At 39.2% G+C, this 18,327-nt stretch overlaps 2 protein-coding genes across 6 annotated transcripts in view; both read left to right on the top strand.

Annotated features, from left to right (window-relative positions):
* The window catches only part of BRWD1 (bromodomain and WD repeat domain containing 1), a 130,387-nt gene extending 123,007 nt beyond the window's left edge, over nt 1–7,380 (top strand). The window contains exon 42 of the mRNA XM_025379045.1: nt 5,449–7,380. Coding sequence (XP_025234830.1) covers nt 5,449–5,840 — 392 coding nt within the window. The 3' untranslated portion in view covers nt 5,841–7,380. The remainder of the gene's footprint in view (nt 1–5,448) is intronic.
* A 1,941-nt stretch (nt 7,381–9,321) lies between these two features.
* On the top strand, nt 9,322–17,674 carry PSMG1 (proteasome assembly chaperone 1). 5 transcript variants are annotated; one of them, XM_025380730.1, is made up of 7 exons: nt 9,322–9,772; nt 10,947–11,053; nt 12,708–12,859; nt 13,150–13,212; nt 14,497–14,695; nt 15,567–15,703; nt 17,468–17,674. In XM_025380730.1, exons 3-7 carry the CDS (start codon nt 12,728–12,730, stop codon nt 17,540–17,542), a joined length of 606 nt encoding a protein of 201 aa, XP_025236515.1. In that variant the 5' UTR covers nt 9,322–9,772; nt 10,947–11,053; nt 12,708–12,727; the 3' UTR covers nt 17,543–17,674. The 5 variants fall into 5 exon arrangements, with proteins under 5 accessions (XP_025236515.1, XP_025236516.1, XP_025236513.1 ...); XM_025380728.1 differs by having other exon boundaries at nt 9,328–9,584; nt 17,468–17,670; XM_025380727.1 differs by having other exon boundaries at nt 9,359–9,584; nt 14,497–14,698.
* Nucleotides 17,675–18,327: the final 653 nt, after the last annotated feature.

Consider the following 18,327-nt stretch of genomic DNA (forward strand, 5'->3'; position numbering starts at 1 on the left):
CACCAAATACTGTAGTTTTCTGATGTTGTATGGAAATAATAGTTCAATTATTCTAATGTGATGGAGTGCAACAAGTCATTGTAGAACTTTTCACCTGTGAATGTTGAAGTTATACCTCTGAGCTTCTGCCATGGATATCAAGGAAATAATAAAGCAGAAACCCTAAGAAATTTGCAACTTAACAGTTTGAGACTGTCTATTATCCTAGTATTTGGGAAGAGAAGGAATGAATTTGTCAAAACTAGGTGACAAAATAGAGCATTGTGGGAAAAATTGATTCCAACTAGATTAGCAAATGTTAATCCCTAGCTCAAATTGTGAATACTAAGGATTGATAAGTAAACTATGTAATGCTAAGGGCTGTGTTGTCTTTTCTTATGATTTTAAGTTTTAAAGGCTGTTAAATTACAGAGATGTTGCCTAAGGATACATGGGGATTCTCAAAAGTAAGAGATTTTTACCCTTTTCATAATCTGCCTAGCTGGATCCTAATATATTGTTAAATTGGTAGAAAAGTATCAAGATTTTAAATTGATGTCTGCTCAAGAATTGCTTTTCTAGATTTGATGGAGGGAGGGGGAGAGTCACATCATTTGGATTCTACAAATCTGCAGGCTCTATCTTTGGCAACAGGTAAATAACTAGACTATACATCTGTTTCTCAAGTATGGCAAGACCAATAGTTTGAATTTAATTATCAATGCTATGGTATACTTTCTGGTCATATTTTAGTTATGTCAATTTTAAGGTAAGTTTTTTCATTTATTAAAGCCTTTAAATGAGATTTTAGACTGCCAAAGAGAAGAGGCAGTCCAGTTGACCTAATTGAAATGAGATGACCAGTGTATAGAACCTAGATGGACTACAGCAGCTCTACCTCTTTGTTTTATAAGGTAAATCATTTTAAAAATTGCCTTTTTTGGGCCGGGCGTGGTGGCTCACACCTGTAATCCCAGCACTTTGGGAGGCCGAGGTGGGCGGATCACGAGGTCAGGAGATTGAGACCATCCTGGCAAATACAGTGAAACCCCATCTCTATTAAAATACAAAAAAAATTAGCCGGGCATGGTGGCAGGCGCCTGTAGTCCCAGCTACTCGGGAGGCTGAGGCAGAAGAATGGCGTGAACCCGGGAGGCGGAGCTTGCAGCGAGCCAAGGTGGTGCCACTGTACTCCAGCCTGGGCAACAGAGCGAGACTCCGTCCTTTTTTGATCAGTGGTTAAAAGTTAAAGGGATCTTTAATTTTTAATATATTCAAGTTAATTTTCTAAGTGTGAAATCAGTCCTTGGACTGCAACTATATATTCACCTACAAAATTCCAATCATAAAATTACAGGAGCCTGTCAAGCAGATCTTTAGTTTTCCACTCCACATAAGATCGTTAATGTTCTAAATTAATCAATTCATTTAGATGAATAGATTTTTTGTCAATTCCTAAACAGAGTATAATAAAGTTAGCATTTTCATCTTAAGCAAAAGGGTTAAAAGCACTACTCCAAGCCAAATACATTCTAGCTGGTTAATTCCAGACTTGTCCCAAGTGGTTCCCCCACCTCTTTTCCACTGGTAATTTCTTTTCATGCAGGCAGAACATAGGGTGCGAGGGCTGCGAGTTTTACCTATGAGCTTGGATAGCGGAACTCCAGGGAGTCAGGAGCCCTGCTGGAAAAGGGGTTTGCCACTGGATTGTCTGTGGCCTGGTTTCTTTCCAGTACTACAGTAATAGGGTAGATTGAAAACAAGTATTCTGATTCTGCCTACATTTACTGTGAAATGCTCTTCAAGTATCACTTCTAAAAAGCAAATTAAGCAGTTAAGTATAAGGTCCCTGAATTCATATTTCAAAATAAGGCTTTTATGAGATTTTTATTAAAAATTGCAATAGCTATCACAATTCTTTTGTAGAGTTTTTCTAGGGGTGAGAGAAAACTATTGTGATGAACTAGATTAGTTGTAGTTCCAGAATAAAAAAAATTCAGGGTTGTGTGGTGCCCATCATTGAGTAAACTGAACCCTAAAAATAAAGAAGCTAGTGAACTAGTTTATGGAATTACTTGTCGGTCTCTTGACCTGATACTGCCGTGTTACCAGCTCCCCCCAGAAAATGGAACTGTTCAAAAACACAGCAAGTTACAGAAACCATTTTATTCTACAGCCATTGGGATACTTCAGCTTATGGGATGTTTTTGGAAACTTCTGCTTTGGGAGGCATGAAGATCATTGATAAATGTTACTTGCTTTCTGAGTTTTGGGGTCATTTCATTGCTTATCAATGAAGGGCAGACACAGGAGAGAATATCTCAAGTCTTTTCTGATAAAAGGCTTGCCTGAGGGAGCTTATAACTTGCACCTAGGGGGTTTACCCACTATGTAGATTTGCTTTATCCACAACCACAGCGACCGATCATGTCAAGATTCTAGGAGCTTACGAAAGAGGCTAGTATGTTTTCATTTTGAGTCAGATATTCTTTTCTCATTCTCAAATCTGTTTTAAATGCTCCAATTTAAAAAATGCCAATGAAAATTCTGTAATGCTTTTGTAGTAGTCGTGCAGTTTACTTTGAATTCAGGAAAACAGTTTTGTATGATGAAATATTGTGCAGAATCTGTAAGGTAGCTTAATTTAAAGTCTAATTAGAATATTATTAATCCTTAAAATTTAGGAACTAGAGATTGTGTTGAGTCAGAACTGTTATGTTTGTATCCAGGTTTCTATTTACCACAGACACCATCTTAGAATACACACATATCTGTGAGTTATAATTTAAAGTGGTCATCCAGGTAGATGATCATGGAGTGCTACTACAGATGTAAATTTTTACACTACTGATGTGTTCTTGTCATACCCAAATAGGGAATCACTTCCAGGAAAACAACAGTCCTTAAGCACTCAATGACTTTCTGAACACGTGACTGAAACAAGACCATCTGAGACAGTAGGACTGGTGGGATTCTACTGACTTTTTAGTATCACATGGCACTATCACAAATGTATTGTTAGAGCAGCAGCATCCAGAGTTCTTAAGCTCGTACCCTAACACACAAATTTGACTTCTAACCCTGAAATATCCTATATATATTTCTAAAACTGTAGTTTTCTTGAGAATAAAGCACTTTATAATTTACTCAGTTTTCAGTAATAAAATTAACACTGACTTAAAAGTATGTATTTAAAAAAATTCTCCACACTTTTCTGTCTCCCTCAGATTGTTTTTATCCTTATTCTATGAAATTCCTGTTTTGTTGTCTGAGATTCAGCTTTATCAATTTCGAGTTGCTGTGTACAATGTAATTCATAAATTCTCCCTCCTTTGGGCATAGTTATTGAAGTTCAAGTTTCCTTAAAAAGTATTTTTAAAAAACCTGACTTTAGTTTTTTTTTCTGCAGAATCTTAACTTTTCCATTATTCCGGATGACAAATAAACATTTATTAAAATGTCTTACAATTAGTATTTACTAGGTTCCTAAATTGTCAGTATAGGTACATTGATCACACATCAAAATGGAATTTCTGCAACTTAAAGCATTTTGTTACAAATAAATTTTTAGTTGAAATATAATTTTAGCTACTATTTGGATGAGTAGGTTGTTGAGAATGAACCAGTTATTTTTATTTTTTTCAAAATGCAAATGGTGCAGCTAGTTGATAATAGTATATTCTCATCCTACTATAAAGTGCAAATTTCACCTTAATTTTGCATGTTTTGAAATTTTTGTTTACCCTTTGTAGCACATTTATATGATTTTAGCATTTGCTAACATTGATTTAATGTGTTAAAGATTCATTTTGGATATAAGGTTGATTTGTTGGAGATACTAGTTCATAATTTTAAAATTCCCAAGAAAAGTGTCTTTGAAGTGGTAAACACACTACACTTTAAGCCACTTCTCTTCCCACAGAGCCCAACTGAAGGAGGTAAGGGCATGCTGCATGGGAGTAATGCCACGATGAGCGTCTTACTCTGGTAAAATGCCATTCACAACGCCTGGAGACCAAACACTGAACAAAACATAATGCCCTTAGAAATAGAATTTCACTGGAAAAGCATGTGAATCACATAAGTTGGCAAAAGGAACTAATGTGTATGTGCTGGGGTTGGCTTTGAATAAAGTATATCCTAACCTATTCTGGGGAGAACACTTATCTTAGAGAAGTGTGAAATCAGTTTCATAGACTTACGGAAAAATCTGAAGTGCTTGCACTGTGAGGGCAGAGGCCTGCCTCATTAATCTGGCTGTATGAACATGTCAGTCCACAGAAGCAGTTTTTACCTGTACTCATCTGCCCTTTAGTCAGCTTAGTGACAGAAGGGCAAACATCTTCATAGAAGTTCAGAAGGTTGGCATTGGTAGTTTCATTGCTACAGAATAATAGTGTTATTACTTGATAGTACCTGACTAAAAGAGCTCTCAATTTCTAGTACTTAGTAGTAAAAAGAATGTGGTGGAGTCCTCCAGAAGTCTAGTGTGGGTGTAGGATATCAACTGTAGTCATTTCAGTCATCTACAGCCTTACCGTTTGAATGCTAAGTGTCTGGAAACTTCAGGCAGGGTCCTACAAAACAAACTGCCATCAAGACTGGTGTGTACCATGAAGGCAGTTTTAGATAGTTTGTTCATGGCTGCAAGAAAAACCTAAAATTCAAAGGCCAGTGAACTTCAGATACATAAAAGGAGTATCACTTCTGTTCTAGAAGAGTAGTAATTAGACTTGTTTGTGAAATCTGAAAATTTGGCTTTGAGACACTGGTAACAATAAACATATCTGAGCTCTCCTAAGTTTGGTCAGCACGGAGTAGTAGGTCTGGCATCATGTGGCTGTGCACAGCTCCAGTGGGATTTCAAGCCCCCTCTAAAAACTGCCTTTGTCTGCATGAAGGACTTAACTCTCCAAAGTGTTTTTGTCTGGCAAATCCCTTCACAATTTTCAGCTGTCGTCTGAATGCTTCCTTAAAGGAAGCCTTCCTTGATCCCTTAGGCTAGGTTAGGTTTCTAGTCTGTGTTCTCATAGCACTCTGCACTTTTTAGTTCCTTTAAGCAACTCTACATATGTGTTATTTTTTAGAATTTTAATCCGAATCTCGTGTGTGTCACATACCTAGGTCAGAGAATACTGGAACAATGAAATTAAGATTTAGTAATTCAAATTATGTAAAATGCTCATATGTATGTTTTTGGATTAGCAGCTTTATGATGCCAATGCTGAAGGAACTTTTCACCCCATTCTTACAAGTCTGCTACTGTTTTAAGTGACATCCTTAGAGTTGTAGATAAGCAAATGTAAGGTTATTAATGCCGAGCCCTTAGTATCACATTTTAAAATTTATCATTTAGCAGTATGACTTTTAAATTTGTTTCCGAATGAGTGTTGTTGAGGAATGTTAGCAGTAGTAAAATCTTGTGTTACAAGATTTTTGCATTTACATGAACTTTCACTCATTTTTCAGAATTTGTTCCTAGAGACAGAAAACCCAATACAAAAGTGAGAACATGTATGCATAATCAGAAGGATGCAGTGCAGATGCCTAGTGAAACTCTGAAAGCAAAAATGGTACCTGAGAAAGTTCCCCGCAGATGTGCTACTGTTGCTGCAAATAAAATAAAGATAATGAGTAATCTAAAAGAAACGATCTCAGGACCAGAAAATGTCTGGATTAGGAAGAGTAGCAGAAAACTGCCCCATCGAAATGCTTCTGCTGCGGCTAAGAAAAAGTTACTGAATGTTTATAAAGAGGATGATACAACCATAAATTCTGAAAGTGAAAAAGAGCTAGAAGATATTAATAGAAAAGTGCTTTTTTTAAGGGGGTTCAGATCCTGGAAAGAAAATACACAATAGTGACTATGAGAATGTAGAAGTGCTATCTGAAAACAATTGGGCTACAAGTAAACTGGCAGTTACATTCTGCTCCCAGCTCTAAAATTACTCCCTTATTGGCATCTTCAGAGGAATTTTCTAAAAGCCATAATCCAGTGGGTTCCTTCCAGTCAGCTCTTGTACAGACACGTGCTCCAGGGAATTCTGAGGAGGAAATAGATTGCAGAGTCTGTAGGTGGAGAGGTGGAAAGAAAAGACAAATGGCCTGCTATAATTATGACTACTATTCCTTCCCAGAAAGCAAGGCCTTGAAGACATGATTCCTTAGAGGAAGAATATAGTGGGAAGTGTACAGGCTAGGAAGAACTTGGAGTGAAAAAATTTCAAAATCTCAACCTGATGCTAATTTTAAGGGTTCTCCATTAGAGTGTAAAAATTAAGACCACGACAACCATGGTGTCATGAAGAAAAAAAATCAGGCACTTTTCCAAAGGAAGTGCTAATGGGCCTATTTGACTTCTGAGTGAAGCAAAAACTACCTAGATCCAGTCCCTATAATTCACATCCCCAAAGGTCAAAAACAAACTAGGAGGACCTGGGAATGTCAGCTGGAGATGTTGATTATTGAGTTCTGAAGTAGAGTGTTGGAAATAGGCAATTAGAGAAAGTCCATTGATGTCATTTTGTTTATAATATTGTAGTTCATACTGAATGACCACTTGATATGACTAATTCAGGGAATATATATTTTTATATGAAAGCTATGAATGTTACTATCACGGCTTTTCCTTATTTTTACTTTTATGTAGCAGCATTTACAGAAATGCCAAAAATGTGCCTCATTAAGAGGCAGGTCTTAGTTCAGATAAAAATAAAATATATAGCTTAAGATCAAAACAGTCATATTTTTAGATACAGTGAAATCTTTTATGTTTCTCTACAGCACCTTAAAAATTAGAACTTGAATACTTTGAGTACTTATTACAGTCTCATCCCAACAAACTTTAATGGTAGCATGTTTGGCCTATTTCATCGTGGCCTCTGCTAGGATTAGAAAATTTGGTCGTGGTATAACACGTGTATTTACAATAGGATTTAATTTGTTGTTAATATGTATTTGTTGAAATTAAAATTGCCAGATTAAATGAATGTACTGTCACATCTTTTTAACATAGTAACGTGTTATTGGAAAAATTAAGTTGTTGAAAGTAAGTTGTTTTCCCACTTAAAAATATCTAAGTATATGATCTGCATGTGTAAATCTGAAAAACTAAATTACAGAAATCTAGGGTTTTCTATTTCTTTTTTAAGTCAAATGCATTTTTTTTTTGTTGTTATACAGATGAACCAAGTGTCCAAAATACTTGAGAAATTTGTGGTTGCATGTCTGTTTTAAAAAAAGGCTTTTGTTTTTTAGCATAAGCCAGAATATTCTAACCTACTAAGTCTGTGTCCTTTGCTCCTTTTGTAGTATACTTTCATCTAAACTACTGATCCCCAGTATGTTGATGCACAGGTGAGAAGGGAAGAATTCCTAATAAACTGCTATTACTTTTAGGTGCATGGGTTTTGATTTTTGAGTTCTAATGAAATGCTTAAACTTCTTTCCAGTTCAAAATTTACTTAATTTACATTTCTTGAGTCTATTATGTCCTCAACAAATAACTATAAAATGAAGTACTTAACTCTCAGTGAAGACTATTTTATGCAAAGGTTTTTTTTTTTTTTTTTTTTTTTTTTGTGGCAATTTCAGTGTAACGAAAGAATTTAAGCTTTTAATTTATAATTTGCTGTGGTGGGGTTAATTTCTGTCAGTATTTGAGACTATTATCAGTCTTGCATAATGGAATCCTTTTTTGGCTAAGTATTTAATTCGAACATATTTGCCTTTTTAAAAAGTGGCCTAACTTACTGTAACTGCATGAAATAAGCATTTGCTTAAAACTTAACATTGTAAAATTGTTCTCTCTGAAATGTGTGCAGAATTTAAATCATGGCCAAATGTATTACTATTACCCTATTTACAGTAATTTGCTTTGCAGAAAATATTTCTTCATAATGGAACTGTGAAATCAAATTGAAGATCTTTACTGGTAAAAATGACAAATTAACAAAAGGACTAAGACAAGTGGTGCCCAAACAACCTTTTTATTCTGCAGTTCCATCATTATAATAGACCAATTAACCCAGGAGTCCTCATGTTTTAAAACATCATTTTGGTAATCTTGTTTATTCCATCGCACTAAGGATATCCAAAGTTTCCTAAGCTCTTACTGGCTAGCAATTTAGTCTTAATTTTATTGCTAAATGTTCAAATTTTGCTTCCAAACTCACACTTTTTTTTTTTTTTTGCAGATGTGTAGATCTGCTAAACACTAATTTTATGTAAATGATTTTGTTGATCATTATTTTTCCACATCTTAAAATGTTTCTGGCAGCTTTGAGATTTTATCTCAACAGGCTCTCTCTGACCCCAAAGTAGTACTTACCTTTGTGACTACTGACAAAGTCACAACATGCAGGCGATGTCATGTATTTCCGTACAACTAAATCTAGGAAACAGTTTTTATTTTTCATTGCATTACTGCATATTTTCATTTTCATTTAAATTATGTCCCCTTTTTCTCTTGATTGAAACAGTGCTCCTCGAACTTTGTCTTCCAGCACATTTGAAAGAGAACCAATTAATCACACATTTTGCTTAATTAAAGGCTATTTAAAAAGAAACATTTTGTATTAGAAAATGGCCAAGTTTAAAAAATACACTATTTTTTACATTCTCATAAAAATGTTTTTAAAATCGGCTTGACAATCATCAGCTTTTGAAATGTGAATACCTATTGCCAGAGTAAAAGTCTCATTTTTATACCACCACGAAGCGCTGTATTTCTTGCTGCCCTTGCGTCCGCCCGTGCCCAGTATCTGAGGGCGCGCCTGGCTCCGGGGGCCCCCAGTGCCACCGCGCGGCCACCTACCTGGGCAGTCGAAATTTGGAGCGAGTGCCCTAAGGTTCCCCCAGTCTCTCCTATCGCAGAAGGAAAAGGGAAAGGCCTCACAGCTTCCGGACGCCACTGCCAGCGGCGCCGGCGCCGCCCCCGCCCCTGCATGCCTGGTTTCGCTACCGCCGCGACCGGAGGCCCCGCTCTCCTCTCGCCCCCCCCCCGCCCCTCTAGCCCGCAGTCCTCCCACCTCTCGACGCCCGCAGGGCTCAAGCTGCGAATGAAAGCATTTGGGGGCCGGACGCGGTGGCTCACGCCTGTATCCACGCACTTTGGAAGGTCAAAGCAGGAGTATTGTACTTGAGCCCAGTAGTTCGAGACCAGTCTGGGCAACACAGCGAGACCCCAAACCCACAATCTGTAATTTAAAAACAAACTGCGGGTACTCCTGGCCCAAGGCGTGGCGTGCGCGGGCGGGCCCTGTAGAGGGCGTGGCCGCAAGCTCTTGGTGCGTCTAGGGGCGTGGCGCCCGCGACGTGGGGTTGTGGCCGCGAGCTCGGGCAGTGCGCGGAGGGCGTGGCCTGTGCGGGGCGGGACTTATTGCCTGCGCGGTGAGGGAGCGTGGTCTCGCGCATGCTGGCGTGCGCCGTCCCGCGGCGCCGCAGTTGTGTCCAGCAGGTCCCGGGGCGGCTATGGCGGCCACGTTCTTCGGAGAGGTGGTGAAGGCGCCATGCCGAGCTGGGACAGAGGACGAGGAGGAGGAGGAGGAGGGGCGGAGGGAGACGCCCGAGGACAGGGAGGTGCGTCAACAGCTGGCGCGGAAGAGGTGAGGCACCCGGATAAGGGAGGCGCGCTCTCCGCTGCTGGAAAGTGCGCGGGCCTGGCAGCCGCGACGGCACCGAAGGCCGGGGCTCCGCGGTCTTCCGAGTAATCCCCGCAGTTGCCGCCGCTCCGTGGCTCTGCTTGGGCCCTGGGTCTCCGTGAAGCCGCGGAGTCCGTCGGCGCCAGCCCCAGGTGGGTGCGGTGCTCGGGTGGATCCGCTAGCGTTTCGTGGAGTCCAGGGTGAAGCCGCTGTGGGAGGGCTGGGTTCAAAACCGTTCTTTAAAGGCTTCCTGGAGGCTTGGTGTCTTGAGGACTCGTGATCTTCCCGCGTCTTGTCACATTATCTTGGGCCGCAGCGCTCCCGCGGGTCCCACGACGTTTGTCGTGGGTTGTTCACGGACGCACCGATTCCCTCAAAACTTTTTAAACCTCCACCCCACACTTAAATTAGCATAATATTTCAGTAGCAGATGAACACTCTTTAAAAAAATTGTTTCCAAACACATAAAAATGTGGGAGAAAGTAGTCAAGTGAGCCCTGACCCCTAACACAACCAGGTAAATTCAACGGGAAGATTTTGCCACGTTTATTTCCTCTCCCGCCACTCTAAGCGAATTCCAGTCATCATGACCTTTCACAAATTCTGTATTTTTCAGAATACATCTCAAACGTTTTAGGGATTTTCTTACATACGCTATTATCACTTCTAACAACACTAATACTAACTTTTCAGTATGATTTCATAGTCCATGCTCACTCACGTTTACCTAGTTTTTTCAAACATGATATTTTACAGTGGTTTGTGTGAATGAGGATCCTAACAAGGTCTACAGGTTACGTTTAGACGTGTCACTTCATTTAGAGCAGCCTCCTCTTAACCCTCCTAAGAGACAGGACTGGCTGACCTGTCCAGTGCCCCACACTCTGAATTTGTCTGATAGCTTCCTTGTGGTATCACTTAACGTGTGTTTCACCTGCATGTCCTGTAAATGAATGTTCATTTGTAGGTTTGGTCAGATTCACATTCAATGTTTTGTCGGCAAGAATGCTTCTACTAAGTGGTGCTTTCTGTTTCTTGTTGCAGGCTATCCCCAAGTTGTCTCACTTTTAGGGATCTAAGATTGATCCTTGGGTCAGGTGGACAGCCTGACCACTATTTTAGAGTTCTCCCTAAACACGTATGCAATAGTTTTATCTGTTGGTTATCGTTGCCTGAGTCCATCGTTTTCTGACGATATTAGTTATATTCTTTATAAAACTAAAGTGCATTTTATTTATTGTAATACATACATATAGTGCCCTTTTGCCATAATATGATACTGTTTGTATTGAAGTTGCTTTAGTTTCATCTTGTTTCTTGTGTTAGGGAGGTGCGGCTCCTTCGAAGACAAACAAAAACATCTTTGGAAGTTTCTTTGCTAGAAAAATATCCGTGCTCCAAGTTTATAATTGCTATAGGAAATAATGCAGTAGGTAAGTGAAAATGCAGAAGACTTAGTCATTTTGTTGAAAGAATGAAATATAAAGTTACTTATATTCTTCCATCATAAAAGATTTAAAATGTTTGGTACTTTAAAAAGCCACAGCAGAGTGTATTTCTGAGTAAAATCTCTCTCCTGTTCATGTTGCATCTTTTTTTTTTTTTTTTTTTGGTAGAGATGGTTTCTCGCTGTGTTGTCCGGGCTGGTCTTGCACTTCTGTCCTCAAGTGATCCTCCTGCTCTCAACTTCCCAAAGAGCTGGGATTACAGGTGTGAGCCACAGCAACTGGCCTGCATTATCTTTTTAATAAACTGAAAAGGTCAGATTTAGGCTGGGTGCAGTGGCTCACATCTGTAGCCCCAGCTCTTTGGGAGGCCAAGGCAGGAGGATCACTTGAGGCCAGGATTTGAGACCAGCCTGGGCAACATAGCGAGACCCTGTCTCTACAAAAAAAAGAAAAAATATAGCCAGACATGGTGGTGCTTGCCTGTAGTCCTGGCTACTGAGGAGCTTGAAATGGGGGGATTGCTTGAGCCCACGATTTCGAGGCTGCAGTGAGCCATGATCCTCCCACTGATCATGCTCCAGCTTGGGTGACAAAGCAAGACCCCAACTCAGAGAAAAGCTTTAAAGAAAATGTTTTTAGCCTCGGGAACTCAAAACTCAAGGAGCTGTTTCTAGTGTGTTGACGTATCTGGATTTATATAAATGTTTGTGAGTTAATGGACTCCTTTGAGAACACAATGAAAACTCTGAAGACAGTAATAATTATCAACATGTTTAAGTACTTAAGTTCTAAGGTCCTTGCATGTATTAATTCGCTTGGTGGATTAAAGTAAAAACAGTGTAGAGTGCAGCTAGGACAATATACATGTACAAATACACACATATACCTTAATATTTTTTTTTTTTTTTTTTTTTTGAGACGGAGTCTCGCGCTGTGTCACCCAGGCTGGAGTGCAGTGGCGCGATCTCGGCTCACTGCAAGCTCCGCCTCCCAGGTTCAGGCCATTCTCCTGCCTCAGCCTCCGAGTAGCTGGGACTACAGGCGCCCGCCACCACGCCCGGCTAGTTTTTTGTATTTTTAGTAGAGACGGGGTTTCACCATGTTAGCCAGGATGGTCTCGATCTCCTGACCTCGTGATCCGCCCGTCTCGGCCTCCCAAAGTGCTGGGATTACAGGCTTGAGCCACCGCGCCCGGCCATACCTTAATATTTTTAGGGTGTTCACAGGTTCTGATGAGAACATTCAGGAAACCCAGTTAAGATTCCTTCCTCTGTAAGGTACCCCTAGTGCTTGTGGAACATAGTAAGTGCATGATGGCAAGTAACTATGGACTCATTTATATGAAGTTCTGCTGGCCTAAAGGTTTTCAGAAGAGTATTACCCCATGAGCACGTGGTAGAAAGGCTGTCAGCAAACCTGCCTTCTTGATCCCTAGCTCTAGGATTGTCTTAATCAGGGTGTGGCCTTTTACTTCTTGGGAGCCTCAGTTTCTTTTTCTGTGTAATGGTGGTATTAGGTAGATGGTCTTGAATGGCTCTTACAGCTCTCCAATTCTACAGTAACTTGAGCTTGCTTTTTATTGAATAGAAAATACAGCTTGCAGAGCCAAACACTGACTTATGTGAATTGTTTTTTACAGCATTTCTGTCATCATTTGTTATGAATTCAGGAGTCTGGGAAGAAGTTGGTTGTGCTAAACTCTGGAATGAATGGTGTAGAACAGCAGACACTACACATCTGTCCTCCACAGAGGCTTTTTGTGGGTTTTATCATCTCAAATCCAATCCCTCGGTAGGTGGGACTTGTGTGTTCGAAAAGTAGTTATTTAAGTATCACTTATATGGTATTTACTGGTAGTATACTTTAGTATGGCAAGTCTTTCAGTTGCTCTGTCAGTGCACTTTTTTGATACTAATCACCAGTAGTGGTTTGACTCTTAAATTTTAAAGAGAGTAGGTCAATAGTGGAGCCAGGAAAATAAGTATTACCTAAGTGTTTTCATTCACATGTTACATATATGGTGATAGTTTGGGGTGTGTGTAAAACTTACTTGACAAAAAACGTGGAACTTGACTTTTCAGGTTTTCCTCTGTCAATGCAGTTGCTACGTTGCAGAAGATCAGCAGTATCAGTGGCTGGAAAAGGTAAGAGCGAAATGAAAACCTGTGAATGGTTAGTCTACAGGAGTTTTCATTTTTTATGGGTTCGGTGTCTTTTAACTTAAACTTATGCAGTCAGATATTTATTTCTTTAAAATATTGTGGGAATTTCTTTTGGAATATAAAGAATAAAAGAACTTGCTTATTTAACGTGACCAACCAATTGTGTTTTATACTTCTGTGACCTACCATCCTCAATGCTGAGGTACAGAAGTATAAAACACAGTTGGTCCTCAGCATTGAGGACGGTAGGTCACAGAAGTATAAAACACAATTGGATTCGTCCCGCCCATCTTTCTTTGTTTACATCACTTTAGATCTTATTAAAAGGTAAAAGGGTTCTTAGAAATCTCTCAAATCCAGACTCTTCCGGTTATAGAAGAGGACAGTTAGAACCACCGTGATTGAAACTTACCTATAAGTGTAGTAATTCCAAAAATGAATTTCATGAGAGTTATTTTTCAGGTGTCAGTGATAGGTGGGAGAGGGAATGAATGTCAGGTGTGTACTTGTGACTTTTTTCCTCTGGACAGCAGGCCTGTAGTCACTATTCTGGCACCCTGACTTCGTTTACTCCACATCACAGGCCCCTTAAGTAGGCAGTGCTGGCATGACGTGTTCATCTGTTCTTGTGTTGCTATAAAGAATACCTGAGGCTGGGTAATTTATTAAAAAAAAGAGGTTTAACTGGTTCACAGTTCTGCAGGCTGTACAGGAAGCGTGGTGCTGGCATCTGCTTGGCTTCAGCTGAGGCCTCAGGAGCCTCCAATCATGGTGGAAGGTGAAGGGGGAGCAGGCAGATCACATGGTGAGAGCATGAGAGAGAGGAGGAGCCAGCCTATTTTGAACTACCAGCTCTAGTATGAAGTGAGTGAGAAGGGAGAATTCAGTCACATATCACCAGCAGGATGGTGCTAGGCCATTCATGAGGGATCTACCCCCATATCCAGTCACTTCCCACCAGGCCCTGCCTCCAAAACTGGGAATCACATTTTAACATGAGATTTGGAGGGGACAGTTGTCTAAACTATATCACCTTAATTCACTAATGAGGAAAGTGTCTTGGAAAAAAAATTGCCCACCTAGAAAGCAGAACCAAGATCAAACCCAGGTTGAGACCGCAGGTGTGTTCTGTTTCTCCAAGGCACACTCCCACCCCTGCTAGGCATGTTATTATTGTCTGTGGTGTTAGTGAATACCTAGAGGAATGTTTCCGTTCTGTAACAAAATTATGTGTTTTTTTAAAATTTCAAATCAATTTTATGTTAGGTTTTTGGCTCTTGTCCAAGGAAGAACATGCAGATAACTATTCTCACATGTCGACATGTTACCGATTATAAAACCTTAGAATCCACTGGCAGCCTTCCTTCTCCTTTCCTGAAAGCCCTGAAAACACAGAATTTCAAAGACCCTGCGTGTTGCCCATTGCTAGAACAACCGAATATAGTACACGACCTTCCTGCAGCAGGTGGTATTAAAATTTGTAACATTTACATTGTATCTTATTGCTTTATTGATACTTATTACTTTCACCATTAGAGGTCTTTTTGAGGTAGTTTACTAATGATGATTGATACCAGTATATTGCTGTTAGTCCTCAATATCTGTAGTTGCAAGTGCAGTATATTTAGTTTGAGTTTTCAGATTTTCCAGACAGTTATTTGAGGAGCTCAGGTTTCTTAACTGTTAGGCTTCAGACATGCTGTGTTTCTTTTTGGTCTTTGATTATTCAGAATGCAAGCCAGTGTTAAATATAAATTATTGGTGCATGGAAAGTTGATAAAGTATGTTTTAATTATCAAAATAGAAGTTTTGAATATTGAATCTTGATAGTTGCTTTAATTTTTTTTTATTACTGTCACATCTGCCATCATATGACAAAGAGACTACCATTTACTTTTTAGTGGGTAATGTGTTACATAATTGTTATTATATGAACTGTATTAAAATGGGTTTGGTTGGGTTTTTTTTTTTTGCTTTCAGTGTTTACTAGAATGAGAAGTGGCTAAATATTTTACTTTGTGTGTTTTTTATTTATTTGTTATGTATACTTCATTATGGTCAGTAGAATTTTAATCTTTCAGCTACTTAAAATCATCTTAGCTGTATTTTCAGGAAATGTAAAGTTAATATTTGCAAAAGAAGAGATTATTAGGAAAATAAATTGACTTTGAAAGAAAATCTACATTATAATTGGTTCAAAATTGCAGTAAATACCTTGATTGAAAGAGGCAGCTGAGATAACTACTTTTAAAAACAGCCTTTTTTATTAAAGGTGTTTAAAAGTAACATAATAGAAGACTTACGTGTTTATTATTTTTTTTCTTGTATATTCACAGTTCTGAGTTACTGTCAAGTATGGAAAATCCCAGCAATTCTGTACTTGTGTTATACTGATGTGATGAAATTAGACCTAATTACAGTGGAAGCTTTTAAGCCTATACTTTCTACCAGAAGCTTGAAGGGTTTGGTTAAGGTAAGGTTTTAACTCATTTAAATTAATAGCTGAGTTGTTACAATGAGCTTAGTAACATAAATGTATGGTGTCATTTTAAACCTAAGCAGTGCTTGGAGACCCATTCATCTCAAAGTGAAGCTTCCTAGTCTGGCAGTTTGAATTTGTCATCGTCTCTTCTGTATGTGTCTGTAACTTGACAAATGCTTTGTTCTTGTGTGACAGATTAATGCAATGCAATTAAATCCCAAATGTCTATGTGGACAGATGGTTTTACTGTTCAAGAAGTTTCTAGAACTACTTTGGAAGGTTTTTAAAAAATTTTTAATTTAATTTTTGAGAACGTTATTTTTGAGTATAGTATGGATCAAATTACTATAATATTTACCCAATTTTACAGAGAACTGGATATGTGAAGATGAGAGAATTACGTGATGAACCTCTTCCTTACCCTTGGTTTATACCTTTGGGCTCATTTTCTAAAAAAAATTGGAACATGTACATAAAAATATTTGCCTGTGATCTCAGGTAGTTGAGGGATTCCATTGCTTTCTCTGAAGAGACTTTTTGGAAGTCCACAGTCTCTGGTTTAAGCACAGTTTCTTTACAGGAAAGAGGCTGTCACAACATTGTCCCTCAGCCTGCTTTTATTCTGGCATGGCCATTAGTGTTAAGGCTTTTGTGATAAGTTGTTGGAAGTAGCTCATTTCCCAGGTCTCATAAATTAGTTTGTTAGTAGATTGTCAGCTCCTTGTGGTAATGGACCACGTTTTTTAATTTTGGTATCCCAAGTTTACCACATACCTGGCATGTTGAATAAATCCATCAATAACCATTTGTTGAAGAGTACAGCTGTAAAACTCTGTAATTTAGTATACTGCAAGCTGATCTTTCAAATTTGCTAGAATCAGGGATAATCTTTCTGGCACATGGAGTTAGTTTATTTTTAGCATCTCTTTCAAAGTATATGCTGATTGTCTTGTTTGTTTAAATAGCCGATTGCCTCATCTCACTTAACTTAAAGATGAGTTCCCATGGGCAGGGGCTGGGCCGTTTTGTTTACTGCTGTAGGACTGTGTGTAGTACACAGGTGTGTCGTAAACATTTGGACTTGTTCTGAAACTTGGAAATCATCTGTCATTTGGGGCTTAAAGAAACTCAGCTTTTATGACTATACTTTCAAGTGGAAATTTAACTCAGCATATTCATTTTTGCTTTGAAGATAATGATTAGCGGGAGGGTAAGATGGTGGTTCTGCAGGGGGCTGTTTTCTTAATGACCAAATACATCAGCCTGAGTCAGTTCATTGTTTCTGACCATTTAAAAGTGGTATTTTCAATAAGGTGGAATTATTTTGAATTCTTGCTGTGTGGCAGAATAGTTGATTTGAAAGACGGATGAATCTCAGGGGGTAGAGGTGTGCAGAGGGAAGCAGTGTGAGCAGAGTGGGGAAGTGTGAGGAGAGCCATGAGGAGCACGGTGTTAGTGGAGAGGGGAGGAAGACATCTTGCGGGGAAGGTCGGGCGGGTTGGCGTGTGGACTTCCTCTGGAGGCCGGGAGAGCATCAGAGGCCAGGAAATCATCGGCGAGTGTGGCTGGGAAAGGGCCTGTTGAACTGACTTTCCCACTTGCTTTTTTGTTGAGAAGGGGAGAGTAAAGGGGGCGCCTGTCCCATGGCTGTTGTCTTTAAGTCTCGAGTGTGGAGATTGTGGGGTTTGGGGAGGGGTGTTACCTCTGCCTGAATCCCTGGGGTCTCACTGTATTCATTGTTTTCTCTCCTTTCAGAATATTCCCCAAAGCACTGAGATACTAAAGAAATTGATGACAACAAATGAGATTCAGAGTAACATTTATACATGATCTTAAACATTGTTTTGTAATGTGTATTACTTGTCCATTCCTTTAAGGGGAGCAGCGTGCACTCTTTTGTAGATTACTTTTGGGGGATATATTTTGAGAATGATGAAACGGAATAAAATTGTAAAAAATTAATTGTAGTTTTAATTCCTTATTTATGATATTATTCATAACCAAAATAAGCCAGGCATTTTCCTTTTATCCACTAGGTGGGAGTATTGTTGTATTTGAATATTTTGAGGTACTATAGTTAAATTTTTATCTTATTTATTTATTTATTTATTGAGGCTGGGTCTTGTTCTGTTGCCGAGGCTGAAGTGCAGTGTGCTATCATGGTTCACTGAATCCTTGACCTCCTGGGCTCAAGCATTTCCCCTGCCTTGGCCTCCCAAAGTGCTGGGATTACAGGTGTGAGCCACTGTGCTCAACTTTAGTTAAATTTTTCAAAGCTATAGAGATCAGCAAATTGTATTCATGTGGCAAAGTGTAGTTAATTAGGTGTAACTGTTCACTGACCTGTTGGTAATTCTTAATATGTGGAAAGTTTCTGGATATTTTAGGAGTCCTGCAGTTTTTTTGTCTTGTGGATAAAAATTGATGACAAGGTAACAAAATTATGTATTTACTAAAAATGAAACAGAGATGTGTATTCCTCACTTTTTAGTAATATCTGACAGATAGCCTCTTCACCCAGACTTTCCTAGGACTCTCTTTCAAGGCTGGCTCTGTGCGTATCAGCAGTTTTCTTACAGTCATGTGTTACCATTAGGAGTGTGAATGGAATCATG

Source organism: Theropithecus gelada, chromosome 3 (genome assembly GCF_003255815.1).
Source record: "Theropithecus gelada isolate Dixy chromosome 3, Tgel_1.0, whole genome shotgun sequence".
NCBI lineage: Eukaryota > Metazoa > Chordata > Mammalia > Primates > Cercopithecidae > Theropithecus > Theropithecus gelada.

What these genes read in the sequence shown, in the direction of transcription:
- PSMG1 (XM_025380727.1), top strand. Translation starts at nt 9,451, where the DNA reads ATGGCGGCCACGTTCTTCGGAGAGGTGGTGAAGGCGCCATGCCGAGCT. An exon ending in ATCTCAAATCCAATCCCTCG is followed by an intron (nt 12,860 to 13,149) that starts GTAGGTGGGACT and finishes TTGACTTTTCAG; the next exon opens with GTTTTCCTCTGTCAATGCAG. An exon ending in AGTATCAGTGGCTGGAAAAG is followed by an intron (nt 13,213 to 14,496) that starts GTAAGAGCGAAA and finishes ATTTTATGTTAG; the next exon opens with GTTTTTGGCTCTTGTCCAAG.